At 36.6% G+C, this 26,456-nt stretch overlaps 1 protein-coding gene across 1 annotated transcript; it reads right to left on the bottom strand.

The window, feature by feature from the left end:
• Positions 1–736: 736 nt before the first annotated feature.
• IL31RA (interleukin 31 receptor A) lies at positions 737–26,456 on the bottom strand. Its single transcript, XM_034072863.1, is given in 16 exon segments — positions 737–3,760; positions 4,552–4,630; positions 6,173–6,266; positions 7,573–7,713; positions 10,031–10,136; positions 10,138–10,178; positions 12,588–12,689; positions 14,224–14,406; positions 15,889–16,105; positions 17,278–17,360; positions 17,960–18,125; positions 22,319–22,470; positions 23,083–23,264; positions 23,947–24,067; positions 25,412–25,708; positions 26,405–26,456. Coding segments are annotated over 16 exon segments (2,616 nt in total). The 3' UTR covers positions 737–3,160.

Below are 26,456 nucleotides of genomic sequence, written 5' to 3'. Positions count from 1 at the left end.
TAACAAAGAGTGAATATTTAATTTAGCTGAAAATATGAATAACATGACCTATGAATTCTTTGCAAGGCATAGAATCATAGAATAGTTAGGATTGGAAAGCACCTCAAGATCATCTAGTTCCAAGCCCCCTGCCATGGGCAGGGACACCTCACACTAAACCATGTCACCCAAGGCTTCATCCAACCTGGCCTTGAACACTGCCAGGGATGGAGCATTCACAACCTCCCTGGGCAACCCATTCCAGTACCTCACCACCCTCACAGTAAAGAATTTCTTCCTTAACATCAGAAATGAGTAATTGGTATCATACTCAGAGAACGACAACTGTGAAGATGCATCAACATCATCCCAAAAATATCCACAAGCTGATCTGTTAACCTTGCAAAGACCTACACACCTGGTAGATTCATTTTCTGCACTTTATGAAGAAATGCGAGGTTTTCAGATGAGTGACGGTAAATTAAATGAAATCTAGGAAGACTATTCTCTGGAAATAATGACACCAGGTGTTCTGTTAAAAACAGTATCAGAAATGTTAAAGTATTGTAACATCCATCCTGTCACTGCCAGCTGACGTTATAAAATACCCTATGCCCAAATACCCAATCTATTTGTGGACCCTTCTCAAAATACAATCACATTTCTAAATGAATATGAAAATCTAAGATGTCTAAATGTTGTATTTAGTATAAATGGATGAAAACTTTTCCATGTATTCTCAGTTTTATTTCCTCATGGTTCACAGCATTAATTTGAAAGACAAATTGTAAAGAAACGATACAACTGAATGCAAAACAAACCAAGTCCAAGAAGCTGGTGTTCCAAAGTACAGGCAAAAGGCAGCCCTCATTTCCAAGATAAACTAAGACCATTCATTACATTACTCTTTTCCAGAGAAAACAACAGGCAAGGAAATGAGAAGTGAGAAGAGAAATGCAGAACAGCAAAAGAGAAGGAAATAAAATGGGATGGAGAAGCAATTATTACTTACTCTGCAGATTATTACTTACTCTGCAGTAATAGAGTAATAGAAGCTAAGAGGTGTTACAGGGAGATCCTACTCTCACTGTAAGCACCCAGTAAGAACCTCTCCTTTCAAATGATTCCCTTAAAAGTTGCATTATCTTTTACCTGACTCAATCATACAACTCAGAGTATGCTGTTTCCATATGGCTGCTATGCAATTCCTACACGGCCCTCAAAATATCTCTCTTTATTTTTAAACCTCGTGATATTAAAACAAATACTGATATTTAAGAGGGGGAGCCTGCTGTGACTGAGTTAGTGATTTCTGAACCCTAGGAAATGGCAGTGTAGTTATGAGTGAAAAGTCTGGAAGTGAGTGAAACAGCAGGAGCATTGACCCAATCAACGCCACGTCCCACACGCTTTTCAGAGCATGACTTATCCAAGTAAGCAAAGGCTTTTAAGAACAAGCTTACATATATACATGTTGGCTTATAGCACTGTGGTTGAAGAAGTGATCCAACAAACTTGAGGCATAGGGAGTGGAAATCAGGGTGGCTGTACAACGAACATTTGCAGTTATTGTTTTCTCATCCTTCCTTGGAAACTAAACAAATAATGATACATGTAAAATCAGCTTCCAAACTACAGATGAAAAGCCTAAATGCAAACTTCACCCTGTCTTTCCCAACACAGTGCAAGTAATAGCCAATTCATCCAGGATAAGGCTCAGCCTGCTCATTCATGCAGGACAACATGTCTTTCCATTCTCCCACTCTTTTTCTTGTGCAGAAAGAAAAGGCTTTCTATTACTATTCACATTTGTCTTTCCTTTTTCTATCCCCATGACTCCTGTATTTTTCTCACCCCTAAAGAAGTATTATGTGCAAATAAGACTGGTGACATCAAGCCTTTAAATACTGTGAAAATGAAGTCTTAAAATGGTTATATGTCACACATGTCATGCTGAACATCCCCTTTTGCCACATTTTACTTAGAGATGACTCTCCATCTCTTTTTTTAAAAATACCCTGTCATTTAACACAGTAAATATTTTTATAAGAATTTTACAGCAATAGCCTCTTTCCTGCTTAAAAAAAAAATTAAATAGTGGGATGGAGAGTTTCCTGCTTAATTGCTGCAGTATAGAGTGGAAACTATGAGAAGGATTATGACTTATCAAAATCATAAAACAAATGACAGACTTACAGCCTTCATGTAGAAATCTCTAATCCTAAATCAGAGGATATCTGGGGATATTTTGTAGAGGTAGTGTTTCTTCAATATCTCCCAGAAAAATAATTTCCTAGGTATAAGCCCAGTGCTTATCCCAGCACAAGATGCTCTATTTAGTTGAATTTTTTCAATTCAAACTATCAAAACCTCAACCGTGAAACAGTTTTAATCTGGGAGAAATTAGAGGTGAAAGGACAAAAAGATAAGAAGATACCCTGCAGTAAACAGAGTTTTAAAAGGCAGGAAACAACAGGAGAGACAAAAGCAGCACAAAATGCAACACAAGAAAGGGAAGGAAGAAACAAAGCCAGCATAACACTACTTTTTCCAAAATGCACATACGTCAACAGCATATACAGAACAATTATCCTCTCATTAAAGAGGAGAAACTATGAGCCAAACCACCAATTCAGGAGTCAGGATACACAAAAGCAATTACTAAAATCTACCATTCAACAAAATATAAAACAATTGAGGGAAATAAGAACAGGAAAGTAGTTCTACCCTGTGTAACTTCAGGAAAAATTTGGCTCTGTTCAAGAACTGGCTCTGTTCAAGTCAGTCCACGTCTCCCTAGCAGAGCTCAGCCATGAGAACTGGAAATCAGTGAGCTGCTTGCACTGTCAAGATGCTCCCACAGCGAAGATGAGTTTGTTTTAGCAAACCCATATGGGAGAACTAAGAAGAAATAAGAAAAGGTACTTCCTTTGCCTCTTGACTGGCATAGTTATCTGATAAAAAACAACCAAATTAAACAAACAAAACCCTCTCCATACCAAAACCTGAACCTTCATGGGTATAAACACAAGGCAAAAAATTACTTAACAGCTGTCCAAGGGAAGAAGTTGTTTTCACTCAAATTAACTGAGACCAGACAAGTTAGAATACACAAACACATGCAAGTAGCAGTGCCCAATGTATGTCATAAGAGGAATTTACAAAGGAAAGTTTCTTCATGCTAATGAGCTGTGGCCAGCCCAAACACATCCACTGTTACATAGGACTGTCCTGGGACATTTTGGTGAAAAGGAGGTAAGACAGTTGACTGGGTTTTGGGTTCATTCTTACTCTGCTCTGGTAAGTTGTCAGAGCTAAGAAATTCTCTAGTTTTAACAGAATTTTTAAGGTATGGATTGAACAGTACTTTTTCGCTGAAATCTTCCAGCTTTAAAACTTCATGATCATTTTCTTCATTTTTAATAGAGGTCTGTTGAGGAGATCCACATACACCATCTTCCAGCTTTTCTATGCATTGGATTTCCTTCACTGGTATCAAGGCTGAATGCATTTGACTTCTGATATCTTGATCAGTAATTACATAAGGCATGGATGGTGAAAAACATTTATCAACTTCATTTTCTTTATTATATAGTATCTTCTTATCTCTCTTAACCATGCCTTTTGTATTAATATCAGTACATGCAGAAACATGGTTTTCACAGTTCATTAGTAGTGATCCTTCCTGGCTGTCTTCAGGAAAACAGTGTTCCAAAACGCTTATGTCTTCAAAGTCTATGGTTTTAGCCTCAGTTGTTACCCCCTTCAAAAATGAATTATTCTGTCAATACAAAGAGATTAATTGAAAAGTTATATGGGGATAGATCGTGCATTAGTTTATTTTTTTAATGCATAAAATATTGCAATTTGAGCTGTGCTCAACTCAGTTTTTAAAGGGCATTAATAAAGGAGTTCATGTGCATTTCACCTGGCATGGAGTTATATGTGAATAAGTACTAAAAATGACAATGTTATCCTGTCCATTCATTAAACACTTTCATATTATGTTTTCTGTGCTCAGTAACATAAGGAGTTTCAAATGAAGGCTCAGAAGTAGGCTTGGGCTGTCTTTTCCAATTTAACCATCAATTTTTGAGACAAAAGTTTAAATCCTGTTCTCCATAGATTACACTTCCTATGTAAACCTGATCAACTTCATTCAAACAAACATCAAAACTTTATCTAGGAATAAATATCCAACAATAAATAAGACAGAAATACTTGTATTATAATATACCAAATCTTATCGTATTACCCTGTATTTTTTGTGGAAAAAGGAGGAGGTACCCTGGCATGGGAATCTGACTAAGTAGACTCAATAACCTGAGCAAACTTAACTGACTTCATTTAATAAATAATGTCCACGGATCACTTTATACCTTCATGTAAGAATTAAATGAATTTACTTTATAAAGATGCATCTGTTCTATCAGTTTGAAATTCAGTTAATAGCACTCCATAGCACTTAAACAGGAAAATGAAACTCAACAGGATTTTTTTATTTAGTCATAAAAAGTCAAAGGACTTCTCTCCACTTGAACCCTTTTTTAATAAATGAATTGCAATAATTACCATAGATGCATCAAGAGGCCATTCAACTGCAATGCTCTCTGCAGGATTGGGTATATCAGGCCAGCAAGCCTTTTTAAACCTATCATTGAGAAAGGAATTTTAGTCAAATGATGAAAGAAATTGGTATTTTAGCAGTGTCTAGAATTTCTGGAGATTTGTTAGTTTTATTTTTAGTAATCTAACTTTCACAAAGGAAGTCTCCCCTGTATTAACACAATCTTTTCTTTTTCACTATAATAGTTTTTCCTCACATTAATTTCTATTTCAAAGGGTAACAGCAAGTAAAACTTTTGGGTCACAGAGACATGACATAAAAATCACTACTGCACAATGGTAATTTTATTATATAGTAGATCAAATACTACCATGCCAAAACAAGGCTGTATACAAAATCTGTTGTAACTATATTTCAGTGTAGTTCTTTAGTGAAAAGCCAATCCAAGTAAGCTTTGCTCTAGGAGAGCGTCCCTAGCACTACACCATATTAGAGCCACTCTTGAGTTCTTAGGTTAACAGCAGATAAATGACACTGACACTGCAGCTTATAACTGTCCAATGCAGTGGTAAACAGGAAAGAAATTAATCACTCATTGACTCTGGGTATATGTGTAACTGAATGAGAACAAGGCCATAGCTTGACTTTTCATATTGATACGAATATACTTATACACAAGAATATAAACAATTTCAAATTGTTCTCCAGAATCAAAACAGTTTCTTACTACTGTAAAAATCCAGAATACACAACACAGTTGAATATGTAAAACAGCTGGAAGTTATGCTTACTACTTTGGCCATGCTTATTACCTGATGTTTTGCATGGCTGCAATCTTGGTTCCAGTACCTTAGAACACCCCAAAATAGTCTAGATTTTCGACCTTCTTATTAAGCTTCACCCAAACAATCATTCACTTTTCATGCTAAAGAAAAGCACATCTTATAACCTTAACAAATCCTGTTATAGCATTCCATGCCCTTAGGAAGCAATTTAAAATCTGACATGGAACACTTGCAACAGCATATTAAAGGGTTATGAATCAGGTATAGATAGGGATTCATACCAATGGATCAAACATTCAAATGTCTGATTTCAGGTGATGTAATTTCTAGTTTCTTCATGACTTTTTTACAGTTCAGGCTGTGACAAACTAACAAAAGTAATACCAATGTAGCTAAGATAAGCAATAGAGGTTATGTGACATGTTCTATTGGTGTACAAGGAGATGTACTACGAGGACCTGGAAAACTGTACTTTGGTGTAATTAACTCTTCACTAATTAGTTTAAAGTATGTTTCCCTCACTTGATTGACCATGAAACTGCAAATGGCATACAGCATTTTCCATAAATTGATATAGGTGGCATGTAAATCTGCTTCTCCTATTTCTTTTTTTTTTCTTCTGATTTACTGCACTTTCTAAAATTGATATTTGTTTTTTAGACTATAGCAGTTACAAGATAACCTGTGTGCTTAGTTCTTTGTTACTCCAATTGCTTATTTTCTTAATTTGACATCTGTTTTGAACCCAACAAAATCATTTATATGATACATAAAAATCTGCCCATTAGAAGTTAAAATTAACTGATTGCATTCAGTTTTAGAAGGTAGAAAATGTACTCACGCATGTTTTTTCAAAATGTATGCTATCCAAAGGCCTAGCAGAACCAACATGCTTAGTCCAACAGGCAGAGCAATGAAAATAACATCTTCCTGATCTATAGAGGAGAGGGGAAAAAGAAAACCCAACACCACAGATGTTTATAATCTCTTCAGGTATTGCCTTAAGACAGCTAATGTCCAATATCCAAGACACCTAATTACATAGTTCTAAAATGCTATGCCAAAACTAGCCAAAACTATTCAGAATACTGTATGGTACTTATTGCACAATTTGTCAAAAGATGAGTATTTTTAATCCAACCTGTCACAGTTACTGAGCCAGAAAAGCAGCTCATAATGAGACTTCTCAGGATACCTCAAGAACAGATATACTGAATTTTAAAATTTCCTTCATTTAACAGAATCACACAATAATTCAGATTGGAGGGGATATCTACAGGTCATCTCATCCAACTTGGAAATCAGAATCAGGTTGCTTAGGGTCATACCAAGCCAATCTTTGAAAGTCACCTAGAATTAAGAGTCTACAGTCCTCCAGGTACCTGTTGTTTTAGAATCACCTAAAACTGCCATATAGTGCTACTTCTACTAGTCTCCCTTCATCTTCGAATTCAAAAATTTTGAATACAAAAAAAACAGTGCACAGACTTCTAAGCTGACTTCCAAGAACCTACTAGAGGTAAATACTGACAGCAATAGAGACCAGACCTCAGCATAGTCTGCCTTACTTTGCATTTGACTAGAAAACTAGCAGATGACTTTACAGACAAAAAAATAAATCAGCTTTGAATACCAAAAAAAATCAGGGATAGTTCATGCACTTTTTTACATTTCAGTTTGGCCACCACCATGGAAATATATGTATGTATTGAAAGCATTCTCCCAGAAGAAATGAGGAACCATCTGAACTTCTAACCCACGGGTTGTCGTACCAACCTCCACAGTAAATCTGACTAGAAAAATTAAGAGATTATCTCCCCACACACAATGGCCATAACCTGTGCATTCATTTACTACTTAAACTTATACAGAAGAAGAAATGCAACGCAATGCCCAGCTATACTAAATCTAGTATCTCAGATGGAAATGACTGGTTTTTATTAAGCTGTTAGGCACGCCATCACTCAACTGACAGCATGACAGATCCCACAGACATCCATAGTATTCCACGGCTTTACTGAAAACAAGATTTTGGGGTTTAATTTATAATCCTGAGCTTTGATTCTGTGAGATATCACTGAAACTGAGCTAAATTCAGCTAGTGTTGGTAATTCTTCCTTGTTTTGTTAAACACTAATATAAATAAAAAAAATTTAAAAAATAACAAATGCCTAAAACAAAAATATTCTTACTCCTAAACCTGTTTTTAAAATAGTAGTAACTAACCAGGAAGTTACTTACTGAATTTCAAAGTCTTGAAGGTTTTTGGCTCTCCACTGGTTCCACCAGCTTCATTGCTTACCATGATATAGACAGTATATTGTGTATTAGCCTGTAAGGACTTCAGTCTGTATTGCAGAACATCAGAGTTCACTGTTTCATCTTTTTAGGAGAAGATTTATGTCAATAAACACACAAAATAGTATTATATCAGAGAACCATACACTTATTTAGCATCTTTTATAGTGATACAAAGTATTTTACAGACAACTTGAAATACAAAGCAAACTTATCAGTCCTTTGTGAAAAATTACTAAACAATGTTTATCAATGCTACTTGAAAGTTTTGAGAAAAAAAAGTAAACAATATGTGCTTTTAAAAATAAATACACATTTTTTTACTGATATTAAAGATAGGCAAATCATGGTCTCCTGTAGTTTATCACTGAAAACAGTGCTTTGAGAACTTTATTTCCTGGGACTCAGGAAATTGAGGCTCAGAAATTGAGAACTTCTTAAAACAGTTTCTGCAGCTCATTAAATTTAACCATACTTCTAGGACATGTGTTTAGACATTGATCATCCAAAAGGGTACAATATATAAGCTCTGGGTTATCACCCCGAGAATATCAGAGGAAAGCCAAAATCAACAGGATTTCTTTTTCCAAGTTTCAAACACTTTTCTGAAGAACTCAACACTTCCAATACTTTCTCCATTAGTGGAACTAGTATAATGTGCTTCACTTTCCAATTCTTCTAAGGCATATGTCATAACATTCTATGTGTACAAACAGTATTAAAAGTGTGTTCATATTATGATATTTAAATCACTGAAGTTCTATTCTTATCAAAAAGATGTGACACCAGAGAGAAACCTCAAAAAAACGCCAGTAGAGTAAGGTTTTGCCATTTAAATTTAACTCCTTTGAGTTGTTGTTTAAAAGTAAATTCCTAAAGAAATTAATTTGAACCCCTTAAATGGGCACAAGCAGAAGTAATACAGATATACATGGCTCCATAACATGAGGCTGCATGTCGTAAGGATAACCTTGCAAAAAGCAATCAACATTAAATTACTCAGAAACCAACAATGGCAGGAAGATTTCATTGTAGAAGACTGAATCTGACGAAATAATGAGCTTCCTCTTCCTAATTTTAAATTTACCAAGAATACTCTTGCCCTGGCTCCAAACTGGATACCCAGAAGCAACTGAAGACATCAAAGGACTTGTAAGTTTGACACCTTTTTTAAAAAAAAAATATTATGTATGTGCTAACAATGATGTCTAAAAAATGGAAGAAAATGGACCATTTCTGAAGCACTGAATGATCCAATAGCATTCTTCATAAACTATACAGGAAGAACAAATTTAGGTCACCACATACCTCTCATAAAAGATTCTGCTGAGATTTAGGCTAGAGAAATTCTGAATAGATAGGACTATACTAACACCTTGCATGGATGCTGTACTTGAGGTCAGAGAATAAGAATATGCTCAAAAAATTATCTAGCCTCCAGAGCAGAAAGCAATATCAAGCACATTTGAAAAAAAAAAAGCTAAAAACTATGTCCAAAGAAACTATTTCTTGGCAGCATATTTTAGCTTCTTGACTATCATTTGCTGGCTTGCTTTTATTATAGAACTTACTGTACAAAGCATTATTATTGGAAAATTTCCACCATACTTCCAGAAGCTTAGGGCCTGGGAGAGGCATCCTTCCAAGGACATTCATGGAACTTCTACATTCATTGAACCTTCATGAATGTGCACAGGAGCTACAACTCTCCAGTGTATTTTAGCTCCATTTTAGCTCCTCTACTTCTGTCATTACTTTTTCCATTAGCTTCACAGCTGTGCCACAGTGGATGAGACATTTGAAGACAAAGGGAGACCAGTACTTACATAAAAGGTAAAAACAGCAAGTATCTGACAAATAATACTCTCCAATTTGGCATACTCCTGAAAATATGGTTTATTTTTTTTTACTGTTAATAGACAACAATCTGCAAAAAGCCTCTCACTTTCCATACTGGTCTGGAAATGGAAAAGGAATGACAATGTTGCCATACACTGACTACATTGATCGTATGGAGATCTATCATATTTGCATCTGAGAAGCAGAAAGGACAATATGGTCAACAGTCATGGCCATAGTACCATGGGTAGTACAACACTAACAGTAAAAAAGATGGGAGAGCAAGCAGTGCTGTACAAAATTAATTCAGAGCAAAGAAACTGAGGAAGAACACAACACGTGTAGTATTAAAGCAGGGACTATTCACTAGAATATTAATTGCAATTAAATCTAAAAAAGAAAATAAAGTAGCCTTTATGTAAGCTACATTTTAATACCAGTATTTTCAGATATATTTATAACATACAATAAGAAAGTGTGCTAATAACTATGAAAATAACTATCTTCAGACAGCAGATTGTCATAATCCTGTTGAAAGAATTGCTGTTTAATGTATACTTACACAATTCTTTTCCATCTTCAGGTTTATAAAATATTGTATAGTTACTGATAAATCCATTTCTTTTATCCTTTGAAATCTCCTTCCATTTTATTGTAACTTCATTTTTTGCCTGGAATGCCTGTGTCAGCCACAGGTCCTTCTGATGGCTCTACACAGAAGCATTATAGTTTTAAAAAAAAAAGTAGTAAAATAGTCTAAGTACTACAGTGTTCCCCATCTGTGTTATTTCACACATACCAGTAACATTAGCAGCAACATATGTACAAGTAAATGTGTCATCTTAACTGTCTGATATTGCCCTTTTTTCATCCTCTTTAATGTGTGATTTTTTTCTGACAATACTTATTTTCACCTGTCCTGGCATTTACACAGTTCTCAGTGTTACTGCACCCGAATACCTTGAGACCATTAAAAGGCTCTATCCTCACAACATCACAGATTGATCAAGAGGTAAGACATCCTTATGCACTCAGAAGGAACTCAGGTGCAAGGTCACTATTTACGCAAGATGTTTCTGGCTGAGATTCAGCTGAGATCTCCAGAACCCTCAGTCTTGGTCCATTACACTAGACAAAGTCTACATATATAATACAGCCTCACATGCATTGCTTGTAACTTCAAAGCAAGAGTTCTCTGTCCTTCAGTTTTAAAACAGTGGGTAAAGAACTGGCTGGATGGTCGCACTCAAAGAGTTGTGGTCAACAGTTCAATGTCCAGCTGGAGACCAGTAACGAGTGGTGTCCCTCAGGGATCGGTGTTGGGACCAATCTTGTTTAACATCTTTGTCAGTGACATGGACAATGGAATTGAGTGCACCCTCAGCAAGTTTGCCGATGACACCAAGCTGTGTGGTTCTGTTGATAAGCTAGAGGGAAGGAATGCCATCCAGAGGGACCTTGACACACTTGTGAGGTGGGCTGATGCCAACCTCAGGAAGTTTAACCATAAGAAGTGCAAGGTCCTACACCTGGGTCGGATACTACATATATACATATGCATATACATGTACATGTAAATACATATATATATATACATATATGTTGGTCGATGAGAAAATGAACATGAGCTGGCAGTGTGCACTCACAGCCCAGAAAGCCAACTGTATTCTGGGCTGCACCAAAAGAAGTGTGACCAGCAGGTCGAAGGAGGTGATCCTTCCTCTCTACTCTGCTCTTGTGAGACCTCACTTGGAGTATTGTGTGCAGTTCTGGTGTCCTCAACATCAAAAGGACATGGAACTGTTAGAACCACTCCAGAGGTGGGCCATGAGGATGATGAGAGGCCTGGAGCACCTCCCGTAAGAAGATAGGGTGAGGAAGTTGGGGCTGTTCAGCCTGGAGAAGGCTGCTTGGAGACCTCATAGCAGCCTTCCAGTATCTGAAAGGGGCCTACAGGGATGCTGGAGAGGGACTATTCATTAGGGACTGTAGTGATAGGACAAGGGGTAATGGGTTGAAACTTAAACAGCAGAGGTTTAGACTGGATATAAGGAAGAAATTCTTTACTGTTAGGGTGGTGAGGTACTGGAATGGGTTGCCCAGGGAGGTTGTGAATGCTCCATCCCTGGCAGTGTTCAAGGCCAGGTTGGATGAAGCCTTGGGTGACATGATTTAGTGTGAGGTGTCCCTGCCCATGGCAGGGGGGTTGGAACTAGATGATCTTGAGGTCCTTTCCAATCCTAACTATTCTATGATTCTATGAAAACAAGTACCATCCTTCCCATTCTCTGACAACCTTTAGTAATGTCACAGGTTCCTATACACAGGAAAGTACTTAAAACATAGTTCTAATCATGCAAATAAGTACTACTCAAGCATGAAATACTCTATTACCTCCTCCTAGTAATTAATGCCTTTTAGTGGTGCCTTGTACTATGTGTGCATGCACACTTACACAGACCTATATATGTACACACAGAGAAATTGACATTTTCACCTGAAATCTTAAAATGACCAGTAAACTACACCGTTACAGTTGGCTGTATAAATCACTGAATTCACATTAAACTTCTACAAATAAAGAAGCCTTCCACACACACACAGTATCATTCATAGTTTCTACCTGAACTACAAATATCATGGCTTCTTCCAAGTCTTATGTTCAGGACTGTAAACACTTTGTTACATTTAAAATATATTTTTTCTTAAAAGCAAGCTTTTCAAACCATCCTTTTATTCCATTAGTAGAATTTCATCATATATTAGGATTGATAAATGCAGCCAAGCATTAAAATCAAGTCTAATTACATACATAAACAATCTGTCACATTTAAGAGACAACCAGTTTAAAATGTTTCCAAGTGCTTTGTATACAGTATGCAAACTTTACAACAAATGAGTGGATTCAAGCATTACGTGTATCACAAGATAAACATATGTTTTACTAACAATTCAGTAGCTTATCTACAAACAGAAATCAGGAAGCCTGAATTCTGGGTTTTTTTCAGCATCTGTATCTCTCCTTCAGTAATGCCAGTTCCAAACTACTCAAAGATAATACACCCCGAGAAACAGACCACAACACACATTTCACAACATTATTAGTTTAAAATACATACTTTTCTGTTGAATGTAAGTTTGTATGGAATATGGAGCTGCTACTTCATTTCCATAGAGAGGATACACTGAGATGTTATAGCATACAAATGGTTTAAAGTTTTCTGTAAATGAAAAGAAGGAATGTTGAAATACAGTTCTCTGTGCAAGATTAACACAATAAATAGAGTAACTATAGCACAGTTCTAAACACATTGTTAAAGATCTCTATTTTCCTTCAACATTTTAACACACACAATGCATATTTATTGCCTCAAATGCCCATTACTATCCTTAACACAAATAATTCTATTTAGTAGTATTCATAAGAGCCCTTGGTTTCTGACTCATTTTTCAACTAGAAATTTGAATGAGTAATTATACTCCAGCATTATTCAGCTTCTCTATAGGAAGCAACTTACTCATCTTGTAACAGTCTAAGGTTTTGGATGTTTTTTCTTTTCAAATAACCAGTATAAAATGATACTTCCAGGAGTATTTTTAATTTCACATATCTTTAAGTTAACTGCTCTGTAAAGTTTTGTCTCATGCATCAAACAGCTTAAAGGCCACAATGGAGCCCAGCTCTTAATTTTACGCTGATGTTCCAGTTATGCCAACCACAGATCTGCCTCTAAGCAGCTTGACTCAGAAGTACAATTGTACAAGTGAGATGTCTGCTGTATAATTTTGTATGTTTCAAGACATTGTTTGAGCTTCTGGAAATGAAGTTTTGACGTCTGAGCAATCCAGCAGCCAAGTAATCAACAGAGTGCAACCCTACTTACAAGAAACTCTCATCAACTCTGAGAGGACACATTTGTAGCATTACACCCCATGGGATGAAAGTAGTGTAAAGGATTTCTTAAACTGTTCACCCTCAAGCTCTGCAACTTGTTCAGTGAGAATACACCTATCAACAGATGCCTGTGTTGTATCAATTCTCTGATGCTTTTTTCATCCCTGATACCTATTACAGCCCAGCAGAAGCTATGACGGTCCACATATCATCCTTAAAATAATTTTACAAAAGAATGACAGAACTAGTCCTGATTAAGAGTAAGTCTGAATTTGCCTTGAAATTTCGAATGTGACTTGTGCTTAGGGTAAACGAAGATCTTCTAATAATGCTGAGGAGGAAAGTTGGGGGTTTATATATTGAGAACAGCCATAAGCAGCATTTACTCCTCACAGTAAATTGCTGAATTAGCACACTTTTCAGCATATGACTCAACTAGGCCATCTTAGTTCAATGTGTAATTAACTGCTGTTAAATTTGCTTCAAGCAGATTTTTGTTTGATTTGTTTTACTGTAGCATAAAAACAGTATTTAAATCACTGTTGTCTAAGTCTGTAAGACAAATTTCATGGGCAAGCTCATCATAGTTATACTCATCATTAATAAAACGAGTGTTCCTTTACACTTCAGAAAAGGCAGGGTGCTTATTTTCTGAAAACTTTGAAAATCCATCTTGCATACCACATGACAATTTAAGAAAGTTAAAATTTCCATAAACAATATGCAAAGATTTTAATACAGCACATAATAATAGTGTTATTTTTAAATGGTTTGTTCTTTCTGGTCTACCTATAAATAAATACACATAAATACATATCTATCTGTGCATTATTACAGCTCTAACTGATAAATGAACATACTTTTGTTAGCTTTCCAGTTTGTAGAATTTGATACATATTGCCATGATCTACTGAAAGGATTTGTCTCCAATTCCTCATACCACTCCACTACATATTCAGTTACTTCCGGTTTGAAGGCTACCCATTTCACAACCACTTCTTCACTTGTCGTAAAGGTCCTCACTGTTTCAATAATCTGAGAAGCTAAAAGTTTAACAGAAAGTGTCATCAATTCTATTGTCATAAAAACTGCAGCAAGAAAAGTACTCACAGCAAGCTGAGATTGCTCCTTCAGAAGAGTATGGACTTTGTCATGGTTTTGTTAAAAAAGGTATTTTAAAGTTACTTTATACCTATGTTAACATGTAGCCAGTCAAAATACTTTAAAATTAAGCATATATGAATTATTACAATGAAAAAGGGAGGGGAAATTGAAAACATATTACTCAAGGAGATTTACACATACAGGATCAAAGACCATTATTTCTTTAAGGATCTAAATTTCACAGACTGTAAAGTTTCACAAACCAATTTTACAGGTAATGCTGATAAGCAAGTTCTGGTTGAGAATAGCAAAACAGTAAATGAAGTCAGCAAGGTCATGAATGACAGTGAAGCAAAACTGCAGAATAGAGGTAATGAAAGTCTGAGTGAAAACCCAACCTGGCAAAAAAGACTTGGTGAAATAGAAGGAAAATGTATGTATGCAAATTAAAAAGAGGTATGTCACAGCATGGAAAAATCAGGAAAACATTTATTGCGGAACATGTAAGTGTATGCAGATGTAGCCAGCCAACTCCACAACAAGACAACTTTACACCTACATATGCAGTTTTCTGATTAGAAGTGAAATTTGACTGAGCATTCCAGTGGAACACTTGCATTTATTTTATGAACAGCTGATATGTGAGCAGTGTAGGAGAACCTCTCTTTTGGATCATGGGTAGGCAGAAGGATGCTGCAGCGCAAGGCTCACAGACATATCAGAATTAAACATAAAAGCCAAAGAACACAATAGTTGTGCTAGAACAAACCAGCTTTCTGACCCTGGCAGTAGGGGGGATGAGGTATTTTGGGAATGCACAGGAAATGAGAATACACACAGTGTTTCTCTCTCTGCTTACACTGACATATGTTAGGGACTTGTATTAAACACATCTTTGAATGATGTTAAATGCACTGCAATAATGCCCTGTAGTAACCTATTTTGTGACCTAGTAGAGGGATGAGACAGAATTAAGTGGGACTCTATAAATTCATTTGGAGACCAAAGGCTAAAAAAAAACCAAACCAAACGAAACAAAGCAAAACAAAAAACCCTCAGAAAGTAATAAAATAGAAATTCTAATAAGATATCAGAAAGTGCTGGTATCTTAACAACTACATCTCAAAGGAAAAACCCTGACAATAATCACCTATAACAAAAGCATGATATGTAATAGCAAAATCAGACAACCAGATAATACTGTTCTGTAAAAGTACTGGACTACACAGCTTTGCAAATACTACATATATGCATATACCTATGCATATACATGTATGTGTACATATACATATATATGATACAAAAATCCCTAGCACAACTTTGCTTCCACTATAACAGAACTTTAAGAGATGTCAGGAAGAATTTTTATCTTTTTTTTTTTGTTAATGAGAAAAATGTATCAAAACATTGAGAAATCTTACATCTTTCATCAGTGGATGGAATCCTCAAAACAGCTTCAGGAGAATTTCCAGCAGAGTTATAGGCAGTAACAGATACTATATATGCCTCTTCATTTAAAAGTAAAATCATCTTCTTATCGGTAGAGATGTTCGTCATTTTAAGGGCAGCATTGGTTTCTGGAAAATACTGTATTTTGTAGCCTAGAATTCTCCCAGAAGGTGGAAAGCTGTTTAATGGCTATTACAAAGACATTCAGTAGTAAGTATTTCACAGTGTTATTTGTATAACCAAAAGTATATAAATTACAAAATGATTATATATATTTAGAAATGAAAGGTACTTTCTTAAGTCCCATTTTCAGGACAATGAGCTGTAACAACTTGATTGAAGGAAAGGTTCAGAAGTCAAATACTGAGACAAAGAGCCTCTGGTCACTCTACTAGACTAAAGTTAACTTAAACACAGCTTGGTAATTTGTATTATTTAAGTGCAGCTGAAAGGAATTTCAATCAGATTTCCAGTGATTTGAACAAAATTAAACCCTTCCTTTCTGCAGAGATCACAAAACACTATTTATCTACTGTTTAATAAAGGAAAAAAAAAGTCATTTCCATTCTGATTCAGTTCAGTGAGGCTTTTCCCAACAGCAAAACCCCGTGGCAGCTACATGTTCTACAACACTAAAATACTTCAACACAACACAAAGGACTTGGGGGTGTTGATTGATAAGAAACTGAATATGAGGTAGCTCCAGTGTGCGCCCGCAGCCCAGAAAGCCAACTGTATCCTAGGCTGCATCAAAAGCAGTGTGACCAGCAGGTCAAAGGAGGTGATCCTGCCCCTCTGCTCTGCTCTCATGAGACCTCAATTGGAGTATTGTGTGCAGTTCTGGTGTCCTCAATATAAAAAGGACATGGAACTGTTAGAAACACTCCAGAGGAGGGCCATGAGGATGATCAGGGGACTGGAGCACCTCCTGTATGAGAAAGTTGGGGCTGTTCAGCCTGGAGAAGAGAAGGCTGCATGGAGACCTCATAGCAGCCTTCCAGTATCTGAAGGGGGCCTATAAGGATGCTGGAGACGGACTATTCATTAGGGACTGTAGTGATAGGACAAGGGGTAAGGGGTTTAAGTTCAGGTTAGATATAAGGAAGAAGTTCTTTACTGTAAGGGTAGTGAGGCACTGGAATGTGTTGCTCAAGGAGGTGGTAAATGCTCCATCTCTGGCAGCATTCAAGGCCAGTTGGACAGAGCCTTGGATGATATGGTCTAGTGTGAGGTGTCCGTGCCCATGGCAGGAGGATTGGAACTTGATGATCTTAAGGTCCTTTCCAACCAAACCATTCTATGATTCTAACATCAGTTGCAGGATACCAATACAATTACCAGTTCACAGAAAGTGTATATACCTTCCACATAAGATGTACAGATCTACTTCCAGCTGGGTGTGAAGATTCAATTACCCTCCACAAATCCACTTTTTCTGAAGGAGCTATTTAAAGACATAAAAACATCTTGACATTTGTTATATTTAAAAGATACTGTAACATAGCAGAAACAATAATAAAGGTTTCAAAACTGCAATCTGAGAGTAACTTAGTAAAACCTTTTCCTTTGGATAATATGCCTTTTGTTGAGCCTTAATTTTCTAATCCCTACAGCCTCCCTCTTTCAATATATTTCCTTCTGCTTTCTTTTATTTCTTAAGTTCTATAGGAAAATTTCTAGGTGTGTTTTATAACTGGCAATTTAATTTCTCTACTTACAATTCTTTTTTTTTAACATACTTGCTACACTGCATTTCTGTTACTATCCTACCTAGCAATGTTCAGTCTCCATTTACCCTTCATTCTTCCCATCATCAATGCCTATTCACTGATTTTCTTCCTCAGCCCATGTTGTTTGTATCAATTTTTGAATCTCCTCCACAAATTGCTTTTGTCCTTCTGTATTTAAACAAAATACACGTTCTCTTTAAAAACAGAATTCTATCTTCAATAGACGTAATATGCTAAAAATACAGTTTTCCATTATTAAATCCTAAAACCCTGAAGCATAAGCAAATAAAAGCTTAGGAAATAGTTAGGTTACCTTTCTCTTCTGTGCTTGCTCTTTTCCCTCTACTCCATTCACTCCAGAATATTGACACAGCACTGATACATCGAATGGCAACTGAATATTCTGTGGAGTCCCACAGATCTGTAAGATTACACGATCCTATTTTCTCTGCAGAATTCAGTGGGACAGTGATAAATTCCTGAAAGTGCATGAACAGAAGTTATTTGCTATAAAATTGTAAGCAGATATATGACTTAGTTTTAAAAAACAAACCACAAAGGATGCAGTTTTCACGTTTCCACCTCACTCCTCTGAAATTCGACATTACTTTTTTCACATTTCATTTTTTCTGTGTAGCTTCCATTCACCCTGTAAAACTCCAGGGTTTGAAAAGCTTGAGCCATAATTAGGTCTGTACTGACCGACCGATAGCACGAACTGTGTGCAGCTCACACGTGATTCTAGAGCAGCTGTGCTGGCACAGGAAGTGCTGGATGATTGCATTTCCCACTACTGTTAAGCAACTGGGTACTGCTAAGGCCAGGATCACCACAACATCCTGATACAGCTCCAGCTCACAGCAGAAGCATCCCTGGGGAAGCAGTGATCACCTGCAGCTTGTGAGCCAGCTAGGTGATTGTTTCTTGGTCTTCTTTTCTGGGCTACAGGGTTTCTAGGTCTTACCCACATAACAGTGTGGCTGTAGGCCACCCCAAAGATTATCAGCATATGATTAAAATAAAAAGACCAATGAAAACACAGAAAATTCTGGTACCAAGAGAAAAAAAAACAAACAGATGGAGCCTTAAATGGTGAAAGAAGATAAGAATACAAGTAATATCCCAATAATATTTTCTTGGAAAAGTGATGACAAGGTAATTTCTTCATCTTAAAAGGAATCCACTCACATCTCACTGATGGAAGTCAGAAGCTAAATTGTTGTTCCAAAGCAAAAGGTGAAAGAAGACACAAAAACCAGGAATTGGAGTGGATGCACCAACTCAACCGGACTGACAACGGTAAGCAGAAGAAAACAAGAGGAACTAAAGAAATATTTGAGTGTTTGTGTAAAGGTTTGATATAATCCCTACACCATTATTAATGTCTTCCCTTCAAAACTGCAAAAATTAATCAGTAATTAACAACTCTCCACTGCTAAACTTTCAGATGACTGAAACAGAAATATGCTAAAATAAATTTTCAAGCTAGCTAAATTATAACCACATCAGTGAAAATGAGTTTTAGATTAAGGAAGATTCCCTCTTGGGAGCCAAACTGAAGTAGTAATATCATGTAGAATTACAATAATTTGGCAAAAAAAAATGCAGGAATTTTTGTCTTCCACCAGTTGAACCTTCCAACAAAAAGTGAATCAAACCATAACAAAACAAAATCCAGACACCCACTCCTTTCAACACTGCAATGGGAAGTGCATTACCTTATGAAACTGAAAATTCTAGTATATTCTCATCTCACGAAACTCATTGTCAAAAATAGCAAACTGCTTGTAGGATAATTCAGTCTTAAAAACTAATACCAAACTCCTACAGAACCTGGCATAGAATTGCAAAGACCCCAGACTAGCTTTTAGTTACTTGCCAAAAGGCTGTTAATAATGTTTAATTATACTTAAGAAAATTCGTATAACATGAGTAGAAAAACAGGTCAGTAAAAACAGTTCACAGCAATCCATCTAGATTGCTTTGGTACAAATGCTTAAAAGGTCAAGAAAATTTGCTCAATTTTAATTCTTTTTCTCCCATGTATGTGCTGACAGATGTAAAAACAGCTCCTATATCTAACAGATTCTTTGAGACTGTCTTTGCTGGCCATTGCAATTGGATCAGCTACAGACAAAACTATGAATCATGCCTGTCTAAGATCCTGCAGAACTAAACTCACTGAATTTTTGTCATTATTAATCATTGCTACATTTTTTTCTCTAGAATGTCTGTGGAAAAACACAGGGAAGTTCTGAGGAAGAAAATGGATGTACACTGTATTTGATGGAGAAAAAGTAGACAGGTGTTTTCTTATGCAGGTGATGACAAAGACACAATACTCAATGGTACTGTAACTTCACAATAATATGAATGTTTTCAACATTTGGGAAGGATCTCATATGCATGTAAGTATCAGAAGAACACCAGTGCCCTGACTCCAAAGGGATAAACATCTTGAAAAGGTCTTTTAAATAAATATTACTTCAGTTTCTAATATCCCAGGTGGACCTGAGCCTTCCTGCCCATCAGATCATCCTCAATATCATAACCTGGATCAAACAACTACTATGTCATCTCTACATTGAAGACACTTTAATGCCATGAGAATGTGAGAAGAATGCTAATTAAAAACATCTTTAGTATCAGCATCTTTTTTAGAACTCTGAAGACTAGTATTAGTTATCCTCATGATTCTTCTCTCCCAGAATTACACATCTAATGTATAAAATAGTACGGTCAAGGCAGACATCTCAGTTCAATTAGGTTAAAAAAAAAAAAGCCCTAAAAACAAGCAACCTGGCCTGTTCTTAGTTTTGGAAGAGGAAGCAGTAAGACTGCAAACTGAATCACTTGTATAGTGAAGAGCATTGGAATCACAGAATCACAGAATCCCAAGGATTGGAAGGGACCTCGAAAGATCATCTAGTCCAACCCCCCTGCAAGAGCAGGGTAACCTAGAGTACATCACACAGGAACTTGTCCAGGCAGGCCTTCAATATCTCCAACGTAGGAGACTCCACAACCTCCCTGGGCAACCTGTTCCAGTGCTCTGTCACTCTCACAGTAAAGTTCTTCCTAATGTTAACGTGGAACCTCCTATGCTCCAGTTTACACTCATTGCCCCTTGTCCTACCACTGGATATCACTGAAAAAAGCCTAGCTCCATCATCCTGACACCCACCCTGTACATATTTGTAATCTGATGAGGTCAACCCTCAGTCTCCTCCAAGCTAAAGAGACCCAGCTCCCTCAGCCTCTCCTCATAAGGGAGCTGTTCCACTCCCTTCATCATCTCTGTGGCTCTGTGCTGGACTCTTCCAAGCAATTCCCTGTCCTTCTTGAACTGAGGGGCCCAGAACTGGATGCAATATTCCAGATGCGGCCTCATCAAGGCCCCTCAAGTAGAGGGGGAGGAGAACCTCTCTTGCCCTACTAACCACACTCTTTCTAATATACCCTAGGATGCCATTTGCCTTCTTGGCCACAAGGGCACATTGCTGGCTCATGGTCATACTCCTATCCACCAGGACCCCCAGGTCCCTTTCCCCTTCACGACTTTCCAGCAGGTCAACCCCCAACCTGTACTGGTACATGGGGTTGTTCTTCCCCAGATGCAAGACTCTACACTTGCCCTTGTTGAATTTCATCAAGTTTCTCCCTACCCAACTCTCCAGCCTGTCCAGGTCTCGCTGAATGGCAACACAGCCTTCTGGTGTGTCAGCCACTCCTTCCAATTTAGTGTCCTCAGCGAACTTGCTGAGGGTACACTCAGTTCCCTCATCCAGGTCATTGATGAAAATATTAAACAGCACTGGTCCCAGCACCGACCCCTGAGGGACTCCACTAGTCACAGACCTCCAGCTAGATTCTGTGCCATTGACCACAACTCTCTGCCTTCTTCCTTTCAACCAGTTCTTGATCCACCTCACTACCTGATCGTCAAGCCCACACTTCCTTAGCTTATCTACGAGGATACTGTATCAGGGAGGGAGACAGTATCAAATGCCTTACTGAAATCAAGAAAAACCACATCTACCGCTCTACCATCATCCCTCCACCTAGTTACTTCCTCATAGAAGGCTGTAAGGTTGGTCAAACATGACTTCCCCCTGGTAAAACTATGTTGGCTGTTCTTAATGACCCCCTCATCCTTGATATGGAATAAGCCATCTGAAAGAAACAAATGATTACTGGTTTCTCCTACAGCAGTAACATTTAAGTGTAAGAAAGACAAACTCAGAAAAATAACTTCCCTTCTATCTTGCAAAATAATACTTTAATTCATGTATTATGAATTAAAGTAATTAAAAATTATATTACTGCATGTCAATCTGACTCAACTCTTGTGTTTGGGACTAAATGCTGTTTTCAACACCAGAATGTGACAGGAAAACAAAATATTTTGGCCGTGTGTGTAATCCTTTAGCCTAAGGTAATCCCTCAGTCTTTCACAGAAATATATTCAGAAGTATCATATGTACCAAAACAGACACTGACCAAAAGGAAGAGAGAACAATTCATCCTAGACAAAAAAAACAATGACCTTGTTAAAATAACAAGGTTTTAATTGTTATTTCCAACTAGTTGTTGCCTTTCTTCTATTTAGCCTTTTATAACATTAATTAGTCACAAATAAGCTAACATTCAGAAGGAAATTTATGTAGCTTACCGAAGAGTTTGAATATGAGTTTCTGTATTGAACCTGGCAAATTAAATCTTGTGAAGGGATAATCTTCTCAGGCATTTGCCAGGTTACTGTAAGCGACTGCTTTACACCAGTGATTTTTTTAACTGAAAGTATTTCAGGAGGTTCAAATTTCTCTAGAATGGAGAAATAAAAAACATTAACAGGGAAAAACACTTCTAAGAGTTCAGAATTGCTCCATCTATTTGTGTTTGATCATTACTGCAGTAACATACATCCTATTAAGACATCAGCTTAGTAAAAATATAGTTACATGGTTCATAGTATGAGTACACCACACTGTCATTTTTAGCCACCTCTCAGTAAGACCAAGAAATTGTGGACAACTGCTGCTGTACCACCGAACCAGATCAAAGAATTTTACATGGAAAAGCATAAAAGGAAACGTAACAAGAGACTTGCTTCAACTAAATTGTAAGCATTCAAATTGGGATGAAAAAAATCTGGGAAGGATGAAACATTTTATTAAACCCTAAATGTAACTTCAGAGACTCCATGCTTTTAGATAACAATTAAAATTACATAGAATTTCAAAACCAATTTAAAACCAAATGAAACCCAAATAATAGTTTCAAAACTAGTATACTGATTTATTTTTTGTCATTATTTTCTTCTTCGATTGCACAATTTGTTTCAGAGCTCTCTCATCTGTATGCTAAAGGAAAAAAGAATTGCAGACGGTGCGGACAGCTCGACATACACTGCTTTATTTAACATTTTTTAATTACCTATTTTTTCCATAGGTATAGGAACACAACTTGATGAGGCTTCACCCAAAACATTTTCAGCTTTCACCTGAAAACAAAAAGAACTACTATACGGAGTATCAGGATAATAAAATGAACATGACTCCATTTTGCTTTCACAGAAGCCCACTGTACTTGGAAGAGTCACACTTCCTTGAGTCATCCTAAAAGAGAAAAAAGAAAAATAAACAACACTGATCTCACCACATTCACAGTAGCTTATGAAACAGTAAGGTCCTAAACAGTATTTAAAATGTAATGGTAAATTAAATAATCAAGTATTTATGTTTCTAAAATGAGGTCACAAACCAGCAAGAGACTACAAAATTTGTATTTGTAAACACAAATCCCCAGATGGGAGCAGTCTAAAATTGACAACTAATTCTTGATTCTTTCACTGAAACATCACAACTTTGGAGGTCTTTAGATTAAACCTTACTGGTGTCAAGCAGAACTGTCATGGGCTTTAATATTTTTACCCATACAAAATGAGGATAGTTAATTACACAGAAATTTCCTCAGTAACACTTCCAACAAAAGTGTGTCCGTTCACCATTTGTGTCTAGGCTCACTCAGCTTTTGGTCTAATCAGTAATGTTACTTCAAGGAAATAAGTGAATGTCAATTCTAATGTAAACATTTGTTTACTGAATATTGGTTTAGACTGCAACTATTTCCAACCAATTCCATCCCCAAATTAATTGAATTTACTGAGTAAATATCATGACTCTGAACTTAAATGATTCTACGTTTCCAGGGTTTTTTTGCACAGAAATCAGGATGTGAGGGGAAGAGAGCTGGAGGTCTCACCCCAGCAACCCCACTCCCAACACACTTTATACTTACAATTTTCGATAAAGAGTATAGTTTGTCCTAAGATTAGTTTCTCTTCCTGAAGTCCAGGTGCAGGTAAGTTCAACATCAAAGTAATAAATGCAGGAAATATTTCCTGGTGTGTCTGGTGGAACTACAATGACAAAGATTTAAAATTAAAAAAAAAATCTAGTAAAAATAAGCGACTTTAGAGTGTAACTGATTTTGCTGGTGAAAAAGCAGATTACGGCACACTTCACCAATCACCTTGCACAGCACCTCATTTTATAACTTTATACTGCCTTCAGAAGTTGTTACAAAATTAAAATTGAAACCATTCTTCCCTTGTGAGACAAGGAGATTCTCTTCATCTATTTCTTAAAGTGGGCCCGAAGGTATTTTCACAGTAACTCATTAACTATCGTATCTACCCACTACGTACATTGTCCTGAACCTGTAGTTTACGGCCAGTCCAGAGAGTACAAGGAAAACAAACAGAAGTTGAGGAAAAGCCATTCTCTGAAAGGTAAAACTCCTCTTGGTTCCTTCCCAGAACGACTTACCACATACCCTATGAAAACCCCTAGTCTGAGAAGCCTGCACAATCTCAGAGTGCAGAAGACAACTTGCTGGCCAACATATCTATATGACCTTGAAAAGAGTACTAATTCTGGACTCTCTTTATTTTATAAACAAGATAGGACAAAGAAAATAATCCTCTCTGATCTCTATAGTCTGAAGTCATCCATAAAAAATTAACACCTTCAAAGACTTCTTTGTTAAAGGCAGATTCCTTCACTCAATAGAAGAAACTGGAATTGAAAGGAGAGAACACGGCCCAGTGAAATAAATGGGCTGAAAAAGCCCTCTCTCCAAAATAGTACTTTTCTGTCCCACCTAATACAAAGACTGAAAAGATCTTTCTTTTATTGTCGAGCTTATGGCACACCTAACTTTGCAGACACATAATGCCTTCTGCTGGGTTTTATTCCACAGATCTATTTATCTGCATTTATTGCTTTTTTACTAGAATGGGACCCCCAGATATAAATTAATATAATCTGGACTTAATCTGTTCAATAAACTACAGAATTTGTACACATATTTATCCTGTAGCTTTCTCCATCAGAGATGGTAATTGTAATTGTTTTGGAACAGATGATTAAAGAGGAAATACTTTCCAGAGAAAGCTAACATTGGCTAAACTAGACAAAAGACATAACCAAAGGGAAACACTTGGTACCATCTGAACTCACAGAAAACCTTCACTCACTTCAGCTGGCCAAAAGTCGGAGGCAGAAAGGTTATGGACCAGAGTGAGTAAGGAATGCCTGCAATTTCATACTTTATTTCAGAAAAAAGGGAGATACTTGAACACACGTGTCTTACAACACCACAAGCTTAAAAAAAGCAAAAAAGTAGTTATTTTAAAAGTAAAATTTTTACAGCAAGTTATTTTAAAAAATGTTAAAATTAATTTTTCAGCTTTTCTACTTACAGCCAGATTTAACTTCTGTGTGAACCAAAAGCTGTTCCTCACCCAAGTACTTAATGAAACATTTCACATGAGCTTTGCTGTAAGTGAAATTATGGATGGTTACACTAGACACAGTCTCGTTCACAATATTATAGTTTTCCTCAGTGATCAATTCATGATTTAATTTCCAGATGATATGGCTTGCATTTCTGTGAGGTGTGTAGTGTTTTCCGAGAACACAAAATAGTTTCAGGGTGGATCCTCTTTCAATTTCAGGAGCCGAAGGGAAAATGTCAGCATCTCCGACAGAGTTTTCATCTAAAAGCAAAATCGAGGAAATCACATAACCTAATCTCTTTGAATATCAGTGGAAAAAAAGATAACTTACTTTGTTGTCTACAGATCACTTAATTAGTTTTTTTTCCATATGGAGTTCAAATAAAATGCTCAGTCACTTGAATCAGATTCGTTGTTTGGAAAGTCAGTTCATATTAATTACTATATTACCATAGGCACTATATAAGAATGATGTTTCTATCCCATCTGGATCAGTTTGCTCACAACTAGCCACACAAACATGCACTTCAGCAGAAGGGAAGTAATATGAGAGCCAAAGAGAGTGTGGAACTACCTGATCTTCCAACTTCTGCAGTTACCTGTGTCAGCTTAAACTGCCTATGGAGCTATCACATAAAAAAGCCCCCAATAATAGTCACACATTGTTAGGTGACTTTTTAGATCAGGAATGAAAACATTAGTAAAATTGTATGAATCTCTGAATAGGTAATACTTTTTTTAATACTTTAAATACAAAAGAAAACAATAAATGAAGACTGACATAAATAAATCTTTCTCTACATACTGTACACTACTAAGCCAATCACCTACCAACTTCTATTTTTAAAACATTTTTTTTTCTTTTTTTTCAGAATTCTTTGAAATTTCATGTGGAGAAGGTCACCTTTTGGAAAACTTTCTTATGGCAAGGCAGGTGCTAACAGTCAAGTAACATACCTGCTATAGAGCTGCAGAGCAGGACGAACATCATAATCACACAGCTGAACAT

Source organism: Melopsittacus undulatus, chromosome Z (assembly GCF_012275295.1).
Source record: "Melopsittacus undulatus isolate bMelUnd1 chromosome Z, bMelUnd1.mat.Z, whole genome shotgun sequence".
Taxonomy (NCBI): domain Eukaryota; kingdom Metazoa; phylum Chordata; class Aves; order Psittaciformes; family Psittaculidae; genus Melopsittacus; species Melopsittacus undulatus.
This window is presented reverse-complemented; position numbering and strand designations above follow the sequence as displayed.